We start from the raw sequence: 17,720 nt of genomic DNA on the forward strand, positions 1-17,720 counted from the left end.
GACAAGTAGGATTTTAGAGCTAATTTCTTTAAAATTTGAGCCCACTTTGGTCTCTGCTGCTGACAGAGTACAACCTGCCTCCCCTACTGGACTGACGGGTTTTGGACCACGTGTGTATCTTTTAGAAAATTTTAAAAAGCAGTAAAACCAGCACAGTGGGATTCAATCTCTATTATCCAGGTTCCATAAGTAAAGGCAATCCACAGCTGGATGCAGGAACATGGAGAAAAACAGAAGCAAAAGCCTCTCTTGTCAACACCAGATTTTATGCAGTGGAGTAACTCTGTTAAGCTCAGCACTATCGCGTTGATGTACCTTGGCTATGAAAGTACATGATGTGGGTGTCCTTTGTCAACAGTGCCTGTTCCCTCCTAGTATGAGCATCATGGTGTGAAGTCCTTTTGACAGGCCAGCCCTGGGGATGTGGCACCAGGCTGAAGATGCTAAACTGGAATACACTGGCCCCAGGGCAGTGAGTTCTTGAGAAGGAGCAGTCTGAGCTTTCATGAGAAATACTTTGAGCCATGCTTTCAGGGGTTATGGCACTGCTTGAGCAGGTGATGCCCTCGGTCCCACTCCTTTCTGCATAGCTTCTTTTTTTTTTATACTTTTGTGATTGGGACACAGTTGGCAAGACAGCTGGCCTCTGTGCCTCCTGGCTTACTTCCTTCACATCTCATTGATCAGAGGCTACTTCAAGAGTTGCTTATTAACCCTCAAAAAGAAAAATCCGGCTGGAACACAATTTTTGCTTGATATGGAACATGATGCAGCCCTCACTGGAAAGCTGCAACAGAACTGCTCTGCAGGCCAACGGAAGCATGCCCAGGGTGGTGCCTTTAGATTACTGTAGCACAGAGTCCCTCAGCATAACAAGGATATGAGCATCAGTGATTAGCAGAGAAACCAGGCTTGAGGGCTTGTTTTGATTTCTGCTTCAGCCTTCTAACACACTTAATGCGCATCAGGGAGCAGGGCAAGGAGACACTTTGTTCTCATATCTTGTGAAGTCAATCAGTTGCATAATATGAATCACAGAGGCAGCAGGAACGTGATCAAGTGCAGAGAGGGGACACATCAAACGCTTTATTGTGGCTATGGGGAGGGGTGAGCCAGGCCCTAACTGCCTTTGAGCCTGTTTTGCATCAGCTGCCTGTCGCTCTAAATACAGCTCAGACTGCAAGGTAGCTGCCCTGGAGCCCCTGTCTATTAGAATAGGAGAGGTAAGCACCCCCAAAAGTCTCCAGAACGATTCAGAGAGTTCAAATTAGCCACTTCCTCTGCTTTATCCTCACAGGGGGGCAGGGATTGCTCAGGGCCTGTGCAGCGCTGCATGCTGAGCTGAGCATGGTTAGAACCAGCATGTGTGGGAGACAGGTGAGAGACAGCACCCAGGCAGGGTGTCACCCTGGCTGTTTGATTCAAAGGGCTGAGCTCTAAGGGGAAAATGGCGTTTTTTCTCAAGATTTCTTCAACTTCTCAAGATTTCTTCAACTTGGAGTTCCTGCAACTTGCGAGAGGTGTCTAGGCAGGTAGTCTGGTGTGGTGCAAGTAAGTTACTTTCTATGCCTTCCACTAAAATGAAAACACTATAATATTCCCCATAGTGATTTTTTTTTAAAAAAAGCTGTAATAAAATGTCTCAAATTTGAAAAACTGATTTTTCAATAGATGCTTTCATTTCTCATCTGTTTTCATACAAATGCTAAAAAAAAATCACACAAGCATAGGACTATAGAGAACTTTGAAACATTCTATAATCCTAGTGCCCACAGCTCAAAGCAGGATGAAGTATACCTGTGCCATTACTGACAGATTCTTGTCTAACCTGTTCTTAAATGTGCCTAGTGATGGCTATTCACTTCTATGCCTTTCACGTCCTCCTTCCACTGTGCAACCAGGAGTGCCTGTCACCCCATCCGAAGGAGTGCGAGCGCCAGGTATCATGGTAGCCTGAGCTCTTGGCTGTTTCCCTTCCTGAGCCTTCTGTTTTTCTTTCATCAACAGGTGCTTAAAAATTTTACAGATCCATAGCGCTTATTCAAAGGTTCAGCTGCAGATGTACGAGCCCACATCAGAAGGGACAGACCCTCCACTCAGAGCAGAAATTGCGACACCCTGAGTGAGAGTGACCCTGAAAAAAGCCATACATTTTTTTGGCAGCATCGGTCTTTGACGAGGAAGAAATGCCTCATTGAAGTTTGATGCTGACTTAGAAAATGATAGATGACCAGTCAGTTCTTTCCCAGTGCAAGGTTTGATGTGATTCCTTACCAGATGCTCTGCGCACCTGCTGGCAGCTGAGCCCCACATATTTTGGTTCAAGGAAGCAGGGTTACAAGGTGGATAGTGGTGAGGTATGTTGAAGGGGTAAAAAGGAATCACTCCAAGACGAAGCCTCCCAGGCATCTGCCACTGTCTCAGGCAATTTCCTTCTTTGCCTAACAAACAGCAAGAGCATTTGCTGTTGAAAGCGCATCTGAAAGCTGTGGGAGCATATAATGACTGTGAGGGGTTTCTGGGCTTTCTTGCTCCACTTTGTAAATTCATCTCTCATCCTTGTTATATTAGCACTATTTTTAGCTGCTCTTACTCAGAGAGAACATAAGTGATTCTCCATTATGAATCTCAAGCACAAGATAACAATAAAGACAGCTAGGGATGTTGCCGAGCAGAAGGGTCATGCTGGAGGCCCATGCCTGGCATAGCTCCCCTGGAGATCCTACCACACTGTCCCAAAGCACTGGGGCACTGGTTTCAGCTCTCAGTGACCTCCCTTGCAGGGCAGCAAGGCCACTCAGTGCACGCACGTGCTCCCTCCAGACACAGCCAAGTTTCCCTGGAGACCCTTGGCTGCTGGACACTGTTCCCAAGGATTGTCTTGTCCAGATGCCGTGGGACGTGTCCTCCTCCTTCCCACGGCTAATCTCTGGGGCCTCTCCTCACATAGCTTCCTGCCCTCTCTGTGCATCACTGACCACTTTTTCCCCTCCTGCTCTCCTCCTTTCCAGCTCTCATGATCCCGGCCTTTCCCGTTTCTTGCCAGAAAGAAGAGGCTCCATCCTATTCCTCAGCCTGGCCTTCCCTCTACAGGCACCCCAAGATGCTGGTGCTCACAGGGCAAGGGAAGAATACAGCTGGGGTCTACTGGCAGCAAAGAGGTAGGACACATCTCATGGAGTGGAGGTGAATGCAGAGTTCAGGCTGGTCATGGCGTGAGGCTACCTCAGTGAGAGAGGGAGAGGACAAGCACTGCCCAGGGATTTGCTGGCTGTCAGGATATCGGGCATGTTTTTATGGGCATCTAGCATGCTCTGTAACAATCTGGGGTCTGTGCCTGGTAATCCTTTCCAGGTGGGACAAGCCCCTGAAATTAGGCTGAGTGGCAATCTCATGTGAGGATTTTGTGGGGAGTTTAGCTGGACTGACTGGGACTGCGGCATTATGTCACAAAAAGGGGGAACACAATTTGTCAGTACTACCCTCACCAGAGGCTCACAATTTCCTATGATGCACAAATAAGGTAAACACTCTGTACTTATGGAATACTAAGCACTTTGTACATGATGGCAGTCAATTTATACAGTGATAATGCTGAACAGTACAACACCTTTCAGAGCCATGCTTGTCCTTGGAACTAACTTATCTCTCCAGTGATCAGAAACAGTGCCCTAGGTCTGAATATACTTGATCTGAGAAAATCTGGGCCCATAATGTACCTTTGTGGCTCCATCTCTGAGATTATCCAAGGCGGTATGTCCTTTGATTCTTGCATTATATCCTTAGGACCACAAGTCCTCTGTGGATGACAGTTTAAGGATTACTACAGTAGGTCTTGGTCGGATTCCTGTGTGATCCAAGTGATCCCGTGTTAGATGAGCCAGTTACGGGTACTGGAGATTTGATTCCAAACAGGTATAGAAGCCAGTGTTTTTTCCTTCTATGTTGAAACTTATTTTTAGCTGAATCACCAAGGCACATATGTGCCTTGGGATAGCAGTTTGCAGGAGTCTCACCTGCTGAGCCAGTAATTGCAGTCTTTAGCATCCAGCCTGCATCCAGAGCACCAGAAGGACAGGCAAACACGGTTTCGGAAGAGACAGTAAGATCTCAGCCACGTGCATCCTGCTGAGAAGTTCAGAAGGATGAAATGTAACAACATGGAGCATTTATTTCTTCTTTGGAAAAAGCAGAAATTTCTAAATGATGAAGCATTAAATGTTGTCACCCTCAGCGTGATGCTGTGAGCGTCAGCTGCAGAACACAGCCATGGACCATGTGCCATAGATTTTGCTCACAACTCTTCTTCTGCCTTCCCACCCCCCCGTGGCACAGTGAAGCTCAGATCTGCTTGGATTTTCAGCACTGCCGCAACATAAATTTTAAACAGCAAGAGGTCTTGGCAAAACAATGCTCACCAAGTGGTGATTCTTTTCCAGTAGCCTTTGTGTATCTATGATATACTGTATGCATTCCTATGCAATCAGCCTCTGCAGCAAGTGACTTTTTCCCAGTGTAGCAATTCCACATTTTTACTACACTGGATGTTTGCCACTTGCAGTTTCATTCTGTCCAATTCACCTCCAAGACACAGATCAAGGAACTTCAGGCTAGGATCAGCTGTTTTCAGTGCAGTTTCATTTTGCTGCTTCCTTCCTGTGATTTCTAAACTAGCTGCACATCAGGGCTGACTGATCTGTTGAATACCTGGCACCTTTTAGAATTGCCCTTCAGGCTGGGGCCACATCCAGAGCCTTTACTTCTACCCCAAGTCAACTCAGCCATTGTATGCAGCGGGCTGGCGTCACGCAGTGCTTTTGAACGGATGCTGTTTCTCTGCTGCAGGTGCTTGTCCTTGCTTTTGTGTTTCTTTAGCCTGCGATCATGATGCTCTGCAACCCCATCTGCAGACTTGTCAGACATCACCTTTTAAATAACTGGCATACCCTTGAGACAGGCATTGACAGATGCTTGCTGCTTCCAAGCTGCCTGTTGTGAGCGAGCTTAGAGAATTAAACAGCTATACTGTGACCGGAGCAGTAAGCAACGTGCTTTGGATGCTGAGCCACGACTCCATTGACAAAATGTCCCCTGGGCTTTGCGCTTCTGAATAAAGCTGTAGCCTTTGTTCCCTGGCATGGGCCCTTGTGGTGTGGCAGCTCTGCTCCTGCTATCACCTTTTAAATAACTGGCATACCCTTGAGACAGGCATTGACAGATGCTTGCTGCTTCCAAGCTGCCTGTTGTGAGCGAGCTTAGAGAATTAAACAGCTATACTGTGACCGGAGCAGTAAGCAACGTGCTTTGGATGCTGAGCCACGACTCCATTGACAAAATGTCCCCTGGGCTTTGCGCTTCTGAATAAAGCTGTAGCCTTTGTTCCCTGGCATGGGCCCTTGTGGTGTGGCAGCTCTAATCCTGCTCAGCCGCCACTGGAAAGATAAGAGAGAAGGAAGGAAGAAAGGTCCATCTAAGGTTAAGACAGTAGATCTCACTAAATCTGCAGCGATGAAAGATTTAGCCTTGCAGCCTGTAACCTCGCATCCTCTAGTAATTGTCTAGGCAGAAGATAGCTGAATCACATTAAAAACTTGGGCTTTTTAAAGCTGTAGAAAAGAAGTCACTGCACAGCTGGGTTGCTAAGGTGCAGAAGGCGTGAGGAGTGGTTTTGTTGTACACTGTACATAAAGGCGTCTTAATTTCTGACGCATCAGCCCTCTTCCTACCTCCCTTTAGGCCTCCTCCTGCCCTGTACCTTAGGGCACATTCAGGTAAGTGAGAGGTCCCCAGGCGAGGTGTGCGCAAACCACTGACTGTAAGCCAACGCAGGGACAGGCCCACAGGGGTCAAGCTGAGCTGTCCCACCATCACCCATCACAGCTCCTTGTCTCAACAGGGGATTTCCCGGTACGCTTTAAATAATAAGTGCAAACATCTTGCGAAGGAGAACTTGAAGGAACACAGAATTGTGTGTTTAAATCAATAACAGCTAAATTCCTGTTACGCTATACATCAGGTCAAAATACAGAGTGAAAATACTTAGACCTGGTTGATGTCAAGGGTGAGATTGTTTGCTGTGAGCAGTCTGCGCGCAGTGTGTAGCCCACTAGAGCCGCCTTTGCTCCACGGGAGCAGCACCCACCTCTCAGGTGCTGTGCTTCAGCCAGGGTGAGTGGGCTGAGGAGGAGCTGGCAGCACACTGACAGGACAAAACCAGCTGCTTCGCACCCCCCAGGCACGTTTCAGGGACAGAAGAAGCAATGGCAGCGTTGCGGTCTGGCACTGGGAGGCTTCCAGAGGAGCCGCAGGCAGAGCTGGGACACAGTGCAAGCATCTGCTCAGCGTCCCTCAGAAAAGACCGGCAAGCGTGTCCCTAACTGGGGGCTACACAGCCCTGGGGATGATCTACACAGTTTTATATCAACCAAGTGCAACTGTCTTATGCTGAGATTCTAGGAGGAACAGGCTAAAGGGCTCTCGGGACAAAGAGTAGTCCTTTTTCATACATTTTAGAATAAAAAGAGAATGGAAGAAAGCCATGCTCTAAGAGGGGGTGAGCTCTATAGTCACAGAGCTATTAACCTTTTGATCAGTGCAGGAGCATGATTAGTATGGACGACAGCAGGCTCATTTGAAAAGGTGGTGATATAATTGATACCAGCTGATGTGATTTAATGGAAAACTAGACCTTTTCTAATGAGCTTAATAGTGCTTTTATGAGAGAGTTGTGCTGGTGAAATAGATTTATAAATTAATATGACTTGCTATCAATATTTGGCTTAAAATGTCATAAAATCCATATTAAATGGACTAAAAGTGGCTAAATGAGACATTTCAAAGTAGTTTTAGTGTTGGGAAGGCATCAGTGAGCAGGCATATGTTGGCTTGGTTCCTGGTCCAGTGATATTGAAAACTTTCTTAGTGATTAAGAGGAAATGTTTAAGGGGCTGTTAATCAAGACGGATGATGAGACAGAGATTTGGGAAACTGGAAGGCAAATTACTCAAATTATAGCTTTTTCTGTTGTCTGATGCCCACAAACAAGAAAAATAGCCAGACAAAAAAAAAACAACAACCACTTATTTCATTAGCAAACCCAAACCAGGAGAAAAAAAATATCCATTTGGGCAGAACAAAACTTTTCCTTTGATACAAGATGAAATATTTTCCTCTGGGTAGTAGGCAGTAGAAGTAGACAGCCCAAAAATGGAGGGTTGAAGCGAAGAAAAACCCAACCAAAACCCCAAAAATGTCCAAGCACTTAGAAAACGCAAACATCCACTGATGTTGTAGGTGCATGTATAAGTAGAAAACACCTGAGAGCATGGGAAAATTGTATGAGTTGTACATTTGATTGTATGAATTGCATGAAGTTGGGGCTGAATGAATGTGCTAATGTTTACAGAGCATCACTTCAGAGAGGAGTAGGCTTGGGAAGACACTATGACAAGAAACCAAAGCTGCTTTGCCTTTAAAAGTTCATCTTTGCCTCATCCAAGAGAAGCAGAAAGGTGACTGGGTCAGCCTGGAGGTACATTTGCTTGAGAAGGTTTCCATGTGAGCAGCGAATTAGCCGTGTGGCAGAATGGTGAGTCACCCCTCTCCTCGGGGTAATTTGGGAAGAGATGCTTTCTCCTCAAAGGCTGCATCTGGGCGCTGGTTGCAAGGACCATGGCTGTGGTCACGCATGAAGTCTGGCAGTGCACCGCAGAGACATGGGAAAGAATGATTTCCTCAGACTATGCTGTGGGACAACATTTCTGGGAATCCCAGTGCTGGCTAGGGGACCCTATGGGGACAAGTGAGGCCTCTCCATGTGTCTTTTAGAGAGGTCAGGCCATAGTCAGTGCCCTGGGACAGGAAATGTGGCTGCATGCAGTGTCAGGCACAGGCACGTGCTGAGCTGATTCATCCAAACTCAGACCCAAATGGTCCTTCCAGGGCTCTCTGCTCCCAGCTCATTAGCCGTAATTCAATCAAAGCACACATGTATGTGGAAAAGATGCAGCCCTTGTTACTTGGAAGGAAATCTTACCCACTAAAGGGTATACTGGAGAAGAAATCAATGGTGGGGGGTTGCGTTGGAAGGGATTTTGTACAAAGAGTACTTGGGGCTGGGGGATGGGAGAAGCAAATCAAGGAGTTCAGCACAGCTCCAGGCCCCCTCCCCACAGCAGGGCACGGCACGGGGGGCTGCTCATGTGGGCAGAAGTGTCACCACGGCAGCTGCTAGCGCAGGGCTCCTGCAACCTGGGGCCATGGGGACCAGTGCCACCCTGGTTAGTGCTTCTCAGGGGTGTGGGAGCTGCTCCAGTTCCTCACCAATCTTGTCTGCAGAGCAGATCAGGGTTCAGACACATATTGGCATAGGGATGCCCATGAGAAACATGGCCAGTCTCCCCTTGTGCACCAGTGCCAAGGTGTCTGGCTGGCTTTCTGAGATGAAGAGGAGGATGAGTAGGCAACTCTTAGCTTCTGCAAGGCAGAAGGGGAGGGCAGAGCAACAGGAGAGGCTCTGTCCCAGCAGCACATGCTCACAGCCCCCATGTCATGCCCTTCTACATTTCCAGTGACGCAAAGCAGCTGTCTTCCTTGCGCTCCCACTGCACACTGCTCTGAGATGGGAAGAGACTGAGGCGGAGAGCCCTGCGCTTTCAAGAGGGCAACAGCCTGTAGTAGCTCAGCTCTGGGCAATGACCATCAAAGCAGCGTTCCCCGTGCTCCCTGCCTCCTCCCACGGCCTGCCGCTTGGCTGTGGCTGAGCCGAGGGGCGCATCCCACGCGCACTTGTGTACAGGGGTGAGCACGCGTGTGTGACGTTTTTCCCTAGCAGTGATGGTGGGAGGGAAAGCTCCGCTTTCATAGCCTTGTCTCTAGCTGCTTGGGGAGGCAGGGCGGGGGCTGCAGCAGGGACGAGTGGGTGGGGGACGAGGGATGCCACAGTGGGAACCGCAGACATTTCCTATCTTGCTGTCTCCTGTGAGCCCCTGGGTGCCTCCAAAGCTCCGCACAGCCGAGAGATGCGTTGGCCAGGGAGCCCCCACCCCCAGCCTTGCACCCCCAGCCCATCCTCACTGCTGATTTCTGCGTGCTGCAGGTGAAGCGAGCCGGAGGTGACGTAACAGACTTAAAAAGTGGTGTGAGCTGCCGCTTCCCTAACAGACAGGGAGGAGGAGGAGATTTTGGTGTTGAGCACAGCACAGTCTGTGCCCTGGGAGAAGGGCCTGACTATGAAGGGTAAGAGATGGAAGGGGTACTTTTGATTGGGGAGCAGCTGGAGCAGCTAAGAGGATATTAAACTGCAACAGCTGGGAAACACAGCTTAGAAGAGAAACAGTACGCAAACCCAAACTCCTCACATGGGGGCCAGGCTGAACCAGCCTGTGTTAATGAACTGGAAAAAGGGAAATTTCAACTGCAGCAGTTCTAGGAGCCTGTATACCCAGTCCAGGGAGGAAGGTCTTAATTGCAAAGGCCTTTCGGCTGGCTGTTGTAATGGCAGTACTAGAAATTTTGTATCACAGCCTGCTCACACAGAAGTCGGTGAATGCAGAATGTGACTTGATGTTGATAACACCAGCATTTGAGTGTCATTAGAGCTGTGCAGTGAACGTGCGTACAATCCACAGAGAAGCGTGACATTCCTAAATCTGGTTACGTGCCAATTTGCAGAGAAATTGCAGAATTTCCGTGTTCTGCACAGAGGTTCCCTGCCCTAGCAAGCAGCCTTTGGGACCTTCCTGACCCAGAAGGTCAGGCTGTGGCTGCCAGGGTTAGAGCTTGCAGACACTTTGACTTTGTCAGCCACCTGAGCTCTTGAATTGCTTGAATGAATGTGCTGCAGTTGCATACGAACAGCAGTAACAATGCACAAGTTTGAGATTCAAATTAAATTAATTTAATTAAATATTTAGTAATTAATTAATCAGTTAAGGTTTTTCCCGTTGGCCCTGTTCTGCTGTTTGGCTTCTCTCCTCCCCAAATAGAAGACATCAGAGAGCTTTGGCACCAACTCCACCAGTGCTCAGTCGCTTCCTACAGATCCATCCAAGTGCTGTCCACTCATCAACACTAAAAACACAACAGTTAAACACTTAGTTAAAGTTTTACACTGCCCTGTGCTGGAGCTGATTTTTAGTCCAAGCAGTGCAGGACTTGCAGGCACGTTGCCTCGGGTTTGGCAACAGGATAGTCACATTCATACAAAAAGCATTTTCAAGTTAGTTAGAGCGTTGCCTTTCAGCACAGTTAATGATCTGAGAGGATGCAGTGTGCCAAGGCAGGGGAACGAGTCTGGGATTTGGGTTGTCTGTGCTGCTGGCTGTAGGCACTAGAGACGCGGGAGGGAAAAGCTCGCCCTGCAAGTTCTGCAGGTCGTGGGCAAAGTAAAGGTTTTCGGGGAGAGGGAGCGCAGCAGTGGCTAGCGTGGGCGGACAGCCTGCTGCTGAACTGGAACTTCTTTATTTCATAGCGGGAGCAAGACTGAAGTGCAGCAGACCATATGCATGTCTGCCCAAAGCTTTCCCCTCTTTTATAATGATGGTACAGGTTGTGCTGAGCCACGACTCAATAAATATTATCCATTTCTCTCTCTCCAGAGGGGCAACTGCCTTCTGCACCCTCCAAGGGCTGAGGACAAGTGGTGTAGCTGGAGTCATTCTGCTCTATCTGGGGACTACAGCAGAACCAGTCGCTACCAAACATCCCCACAGGCAGGTGTTTCATTGGTTCATGCTTTAGCACGGTGTAGCCTCAATGCTGCCACAAAGTCCTCTCTGAGCAGGCACACTTATGCCTATTGTTTTAATTAATCGTCTTACCTCGGGGACTCCCAAGTCCCAAGGTCTGGCTTTTGATTAGGGGCAAATGCAAATGGATAAGTAAGGTATTGCAGTGACACCCATGTATCTAAGGCAGCTGTGTTGTCAACCTCCTGTCTTTCTTTTCCCTGCACGTGTACGAGCTGTCCCTGAATATGTGTGTGCTGGGACACACAAATTTTATATTCCGATAGTGATATGCCCCTCAGAGGTTTGTTTTTTTTTCAGCCTCACCAAAGGCATATATGCACCTGCCTCTAGAATAAAACAGGACAATCTCATCTGCCTGTGTAGTTCCCTGGTGAATTTACATTCTTCTTTCCTTAGAGCTCTGTTTTCTGCATTTGTTGGGATTATGGGAACCTTTTGTGTTTAAAATTCTTGTCCCTTGTTTTCCCCAGGTTGCTTTAAATAGCAGGGGAAAATGAACAGAGGAACCAGCAAAGCTCATCTCACTTCTCAGAATTTATTCTCTGACCTTTTTTACTGTCTGTGCCCCTCTGAAAATCTCCTTCAGCTTTTATTTGCACAGTTCCACCTTTTGCAATAGAGGAAAGCCCCTGAAGCTTTTTCCATCCTTTTAAAAGAATCCACCCCTGCAGCCAGACACCAAGCTTCATTTCTGGTAAGGTTTTCAATCCCAGTCGCTCCTTTGTCTTCGCTTATACGTCACCCTCTTCCTCTTGGGTGGGCAAAAAGGGGACGGGTGCTGCCGCTGCGCTGACTCCTGACTGGGTCACCCAGTGCTGCTGGGCTGTCTGGGCTAGGCTATAAAACAGAGCCAAGGCAGCGCAGCTGGCTCAAAGACGAGACTGAATTCTGCAGACGGAGAAGGACCCGCACGCAGCCTCTGCCGCCTCCTGTGTTGTTGTTTTTCCTGGAATACAGAACCGACCTCGGAAGCAAGATGTGCAAGGGACTCGCTGCGCTGCCAGCCACTTGCTTAAAAAGGTACTGTTTATTTCTGAGCATCTGTTAATGGTCTTGTTAGCCTAGAGATATGCTGATGTATTGCACTTTGTGTTTGACGCAGAAGTGGCAGATTTGGCTCTGATTCTTTTGTACGATTAGATACTAATGATTCTTTACAAGCTTTTTTTTTCCTGTTAGTCAGAAGCTTAATTGCATAAAGGTTTTGTATTGAGCTGTGGGAACTCTAAACTCATCCTTCCCTTCAGCAAAACAAGCAGCTCTTAGCATTGCTGTATTTTGATATTCCTGTCATCTGCTTCTGCCGCAAGCTTTGCTCCCCTTTTCTCCTTTGAATCCTTTCTCTGCTGAATTTTCTTTTCTTGATTTTTTTGAGAGGGAGCAAGGCAGACAAGATATCAAAAAAATTGAGGGTCATTCCACAAAACACATTCCAAATGCAGAAACCCAGCCTGGCAGGACCAGACGCCTGGCCACCGGCAGGCAGGGCGGGGATGCGGGCCAGCCCAGGGCACCGCGGATCCGGATGCGGCACCAGCTGGTGTGGGGGGTCAGCCTGTGTCCCCCCGCTGTGTACTGATGGTGAGGGACCAGGTCAGGCTGTACCCCCGGGGCACAGCGCTGTGGGGCCGGCGTGGGACTGGCTGTACCCCCACTGTGCAGTGCTGATGAGGGTGGGCTGAGCTGTATCCCGGGCATGCGTGCAGGATCTGGCTGCAGCCCGGTGTGCGGTCCCGGCCAGGCATCCCAGTGCTGGCAGACTGGAGCCTTTACACCCCCAAACACGCCCGCAGCAGCATAGTCTGCCCCACAGTCCAGCATGAGGGGGTCTCTATGCCTTGAAGGTGGCCACAAGCTCTCCTGGAGGGGTGTTACTCCCTTTCAGGTGCTATGGGGGCCTGGAGACCCCCAGCAGGGTGGCCCAGGTCCCCAGAATGGCACCGGCCCCACAAAACTCCCTGCTCATCCAGCCCATGCAAACTGCATGGGTCTCTGATGGCGCAGCACTACCTTTCTGGCTGCTCCTGACCCCAGGAGCGCTCCTGAGGCTGCTTCCCAGTGGCTGTGCAATGGGAAGGGCTGGGAAAGTACAAACTAAGACTCAGCCTGCTCCCATCTGGGAGGAAAAGCCCCCCGCTCATGGTGGATTTGAAAACAAGTGCTGAAAATGTGAGGAAAAATTGTTGACAACTTCCCCCTCAATTTGCAGGAACATTTGACGGGGTGGCGGGGAAGGACATCTGAAAAAAAAATGCAAAGGAAAAAAAAAAGTTCACATATTTTAACCACCTCTGTCCAGGATTCCCAAGAAAATCCCTCTCTCCCAGAAAGCTGCAGGACTTGTCGCAAACAGCAGTGTCTTGTTTGCAGCCCGAGTCTGGCAGTGCAGAGCAGCCGGTGTCTGCCTGGGCAGGGCCTGAATGTTGCCCCTGGTCACACGCACCCTGTTCTAATGAAGCTATGAGCCTGCTCTAACGAAGCTATGAGGTTCCTTCGCTCTCACCATAGTGCTGGAGTTGTTAAGGAAACATTTATGAGCACAAGCAAGCAGTGAGATAAGATATGGCCGGGACCGCTGACAGGGTGCTGTGGCTGGAGCAAAGAGCAGTCAGTGCTGGGAGGCTGAGCAGCTACTGGAGCTCAGCCTTGCGGCACAACCTCTTGCTCTTTTCCAGGCTCTGTTCTGAGGAGCAGGAGAAGAATTTCCCGCTTACGCAATCATTGCACCCTGCAGCATGCCAGGGCTCATGCCTCTGAGCAAGCAGGGCTGATTTACCTGCCCCCTCCTTCTTAAACTGGAAGGAAATCCAGAGAGATGCTGAGGCCGATACCAGCTGCCTATCTAGGTGCTGCAATGATTGTCCCGAGCACGCTGGAAAGCAGAACAAAATTAAGCATGCATCCTCATAGGAACTCGCCATGGAGCAGGGGAGTAGCTTGCTGTCGGCGTGGGCTGGTTGTGGTGAAGCTCCTGGCTCATCCCCTAATCTCAGCCCACGGTCCTGCTCCTAGCCCTTCGCTTCCTCCCTTCCCTCTGCGTCGTGGGCAGCGGCTTGGTGGGGTGGCCTGGCACGGCCCCGCTGTTCCTGTAGCCGGGTGATGAGGTTGGGGAGATGGCCAGAGCCACAGGGAAGGATTAGTAAGCGTGTAAGAACTGGACACTGGTAGCTGGGCAAGTCAGCTCAGGGAGAAGCGACACGTTTACAGCACAGTGATGCCTTTCTATCACAATATTTTAACTGTAAACAATCAGTAGGAAAACAGCAGCTTCTCGCCCTTTGCCAGCCTTCCCTCTGGGGTGATGACCTTCTCAGCGAGAAAATAGTGCTGTTGAAAGTGAAAAATTACTTCTTTGACTTTGTTGTACTTGCGTAGCCACAGAAATGTGAGGAGTGGAAAGTCAGCACTGGAGTCGCTAGCTGTGACCTGCATTTGTGTCACCGAGTAATGCTGAACGAGCTTATTGCGGGTGAGGAGGCTGCAGAGGGAGTTGTAACACATTATCTTCATCTCGTTCTTGAATTGTTTCTTTCAGTGCCAAAGACATGAAGCATCGTCTGGGCTTCTTGCTGCAGAAGTCGGACTCCTGTGACTACAGCTCTTCCCAGGGCAAGAAGGAGAAATCAAGCCAGAGGTAAGAGCAGATTCTGCCATGTAGTTAAGCCCAGACTGCCTGCAACATGCTGTTTACTCCTCCACTGAGCTAAACTTCATTAGCATTCTTGGTGCTGCTTCCCAGTACCCTTGAACACCTGTGTGTTTGAATCCAGTGTGGCAATAGTCCTCAGGTATGGACAGTATCTTTCCATGAAGAAGGTCATACTAGAGGTCCCTTTCTGCCAACGTTTCTGTGATTCAGTATGCACGTGCACATGGAAGGACTCGTGCAGTCTCCTGCACAGGGGAATCAGAATTGCCTAGGTTGGAGGGGACCTTTAAGATCATCAAGTCCAACCATCAACCTAACACTGCCAAAACCACCACCAAACCATGTTCCTAAGCACCACGTCTACCCATCTTTTAAATAACACCATCGCAAGACTCGGTGCGACTTGACACATTGCAATATCAGCAGCACTGGTTCTTCGAGTTGGATTTGTGCAGTGGTCCGCACAGCTGCACAGAGGTGTTGGCAAAGAAAACAGGGCAGCCTGTCAGGGTATCACTGCTCTTGCTGAGGTGCAAGTAGATAATATCCTTTCCAAGAAGGACTTCAAAGGCCAGGATATGCTCCTGGAATAGATGAGCACTAGGATGTCCTGGTGTGGTAGGGGGAATGAACTCAGGATGTGCCAATGTGGTTTCTAGTTCTCACGTTCCTCTCTCTTCCATGTAGCTACTGTTCACCTGAAAAGTTAAAGAAATCAGCCCTTCGGAGTTTACTAATGGGACCTGTAAGAGTCATCCCAGGTCCATGTCCCTGTGAGAGATGCAGCCAGTTACAAAATAAACACAAAGTTCCCAATAATTTTTCCAGGAATATTAATTTCAATCCCATGGCTGGTGACGGGGATTGCAAACTGGAATTTCTGTAGATTAGATCTGGGGTCCCCAGGGGTCTCTGTAAACCAAGCAGACGTTTTCTTCTTCGTCTCTTGTGTATGCTTTTACAACAATCAGCGAAAGAGATTTTCTAATGGTACTTAGCAAAAAAAACAAATTTGTCCTTTCTGTACTCCCATTAAATCTTCCCTACGTTTCGCCCTTTGTCTCGTTTTAGGATTAGCCAAGAGGAAGTCAGAAAGTGGGCAGACTCTTTGGAAAACCTGATCCATCATGACAGTAAGTAAAGAGGTCCCTTCTGCTGGAGGTGTTGAGGGTGCAGCCTGTGGAGTGTGTGTGCTGAGCAGTCCCTGAAGGGGGCAGGGGACATTATGTAGTGTCTCAGCAACACACAGCAGCTCCTTGGTCACACAGGCCTCTGGGAGGGGTGGTGAAGGGTCTTCTTGGGCAGATCTGAGGGATGATCCCAAGGTATCGTGAGTGGGGCTTTGGCCTACGGGTGAGTTGTCCCTTTTGTGAGAGCAACAGTTTTAGCCCCCGTACAAGGAGGGGACAATACTGCAGCACACAATTAACAGCGGGTTAAACAAGAGCCAAAAAGTGGAGAAACTGTTTGCAGCAGAGCCCATGGGAGACTTTGTCTTCCTGTCGGTTCCAGGCTACACTCACGTCCTTGAGGTTTCCATCGTGCCGTTCCCATGGCTTGAGACTCTGCGGCGTGTGTTGGCTGTCTCCTCAGGGCCTTCTGGGAACACGCAAGTTGCTTGTGTTCTCCTGGCTGAGCCACTGAAGATCACAGTGGGGGAGCAGGCAGCTGAGGACCCACGTGTGACATTCCTGTGGGGCCTGTCTGAATTCCATCCTCCCTCAGCATGCACGAGCGACTGCCGTGGAGGCAGCAGCTGTCCCCAGGGGAGCTGCTCATTCAGCTCTGGGAAGGAGAATGCAGAATTGCTGTTTGCTGGGGTTCATGCGTATGACTATCTGGGACCCAACACTCTTACCTGATCTGGCTTTCTTCTAAACAATCTGTAGGAGGACTGGCTGCTTTCCGTGCTTTTCTCAAATCTGAATACAGTGAGGAAAACATCGAGTTCTGGGTCAGCTGTGAGGACTACAAGAAAACCAAGTCGCCAGCCAAGCTCAGCCCCAAGGCCAGAAAGATCTATGATGAGTTCATCTCAGTGCAGGCAACAAAAGAGGTATGTGCGCAGAACATTTCTTGAGCAAAGGTATCACCCTAAATCCTGAACCAGGCCAGCAGCACAGGGGAGCAGAGATCTGGCAGTTTCACAAGAGTTGAAGGATGCCATTTCTCTGTTAGTGAGCAAGCAAATGGTGTCATTTTTATTGCTTTCATATTAAACTTGGATAGAGAGAAAGAGCGTTTAGTTACAACCACGTGGCCATCCCATGTGCAGACTCAAATGGGAGAAGCCCGAGAGGACTATGATTCCCAGTGTTCCAGCTGCTCCCATGCAATTTTTTGAGTTTCCTAGCTGGCTGTATCCCAGAGGGATATGTGTCAGTCTCCCCTGACAGTTCAACTGGCAGTAGAGATGCATTGGTATCTAGCTGCACAGATTCTGCCAAGGCTACAGGGTGTCCAACGGCCATTTCAGACCACTGCCCATCGAGGACAGCTTAAACACGCTTGGTGAAGAGGCACTTGGATTTTCCTTTACCTACATTAGCCACTTCTGGGACAGATTCTACTTACGCTGTCCCTTTGGCCCACAGGTGAACCTGGATTCGTGCACACGGGAGAAGACGAGCCACAATATGCTGGAGCCTACACTGTCCTGCTTTGATGAGGCTCAGAGAAAAATATTTACCCTCATGGAAAAGGATTCTTACCGCCGTTTCCTCAAGTCCCCCTACTACCTGGACTTGGTCAGCCCACCCGGTGCTGGCTGTGGGCCCGAAAACTGCAAAAGAAGCCACACTCACACTTTAGACTGCAACTCTAACATCATCTCTCAGTGTGCCTGAACCTGCAGCGAGGCAGGAGCGGGCTGGGCTCTCGCAAGAATATACGGCAGCAAAAGCATTCATTGGCATGAAGCAACAGAGCTGTCTCCAATAGCTGTCTAATGTCCCAGTTGTATCCCATGTCATGCAACAGCCAGCATTTGTAACCCAAGCCAGGCTCAGTTTGTGTAGCAAACCCTCCTCTGATTCCATCAGCGTAGGAGCCCTGGAGTCTGTGTCTGACATGAAAGCTGGGTGCGATCATTGCGTGCCCGCTGTGTTCCTGGTGATCCCCGCAAGCCCGGGAGAGCGGTGGGACAGCACATCCTCAGACCCAGCACTACCCACCGAGGGACCAGGCTTGCAGTGTGACACCTAGCAAGGAGCAGGGGAAAGAGGAGCCAAGGGAAGCCTCGGGAGCTGTGATCTCCCCTTTCTAATCGGCAAAAGCTTAGATGAAAAGGACTTGCTCTGGTCCATAGCTGTTCGTATAGC

The 17,720-nt window shown here is 49.3% G+C and overlaps 1 protein-coding gene across 3 annotated transcripts; it reads left to right on the top strand.

Annotated features, from left to right (window-relative positions):
* The first annotated feature begins 10,596 nt into the window (after positions 1-10,596).
* RGS4 (regulator of G-protein signaling 4) lies at positions 10,597-17,500 on the top strand. 3 transcript variants are annotated; one of them, XM_009892802.1, is made up of 6 exons: positions 10,597-10,712; positions 11,222-11,445; positions 14,287-14,385; positions 15,472-15,533; positions 16,290-16,456; positions 16,995-17,500. In XM_009892802.1, exons 3-6 carry the CDS (start codon positions 14,297-14,299, stop codon positions 17,244-17,246), a joined length of 570 nt encoding a protein of 189 aa, XP_009891104.1. In that variant the 5' UTR covers positions 10,597-10,712; positions 11,222-11,445; positions 14,287-14,296; the 3' UTR covers positions 17,247-17,500. The 3 variants fall into 3 exon arrangements, with proteins under 3 accessions (XP_009891104.1, XP_009891105.1, XP_009891103.1); XM_009892803.1 differs by lacking the exon at positions 10,597-10,712 and adding an exon at positions 11,070-11,121; XM_009892801.1 differs by lacking the exon at positions 10,597-10,712 and adding an exon at positions 11,565-11,771 and having other exon boundaries at positions 11,398-11,445.
* The last annotated feature ends 220 nt before the right edge of the window (positions 17,501-17,720 follow it).

Source organism: Charadrius vociferus, unplaced genomic scaffold (assembly GCF_000708025.1).
Source record: "Charadrius vociferus isolate BGI_N301 unplaced genomic scaffold, ASM70802v2 scaffold39, whole genome shotgun sequence".
Taxonomy (NCBI): Eukaryota; Metazoa; Chordata; class Aves; order Charadriiformes; family Charadriidae; genus Charadrius; species Charadrius vociferus.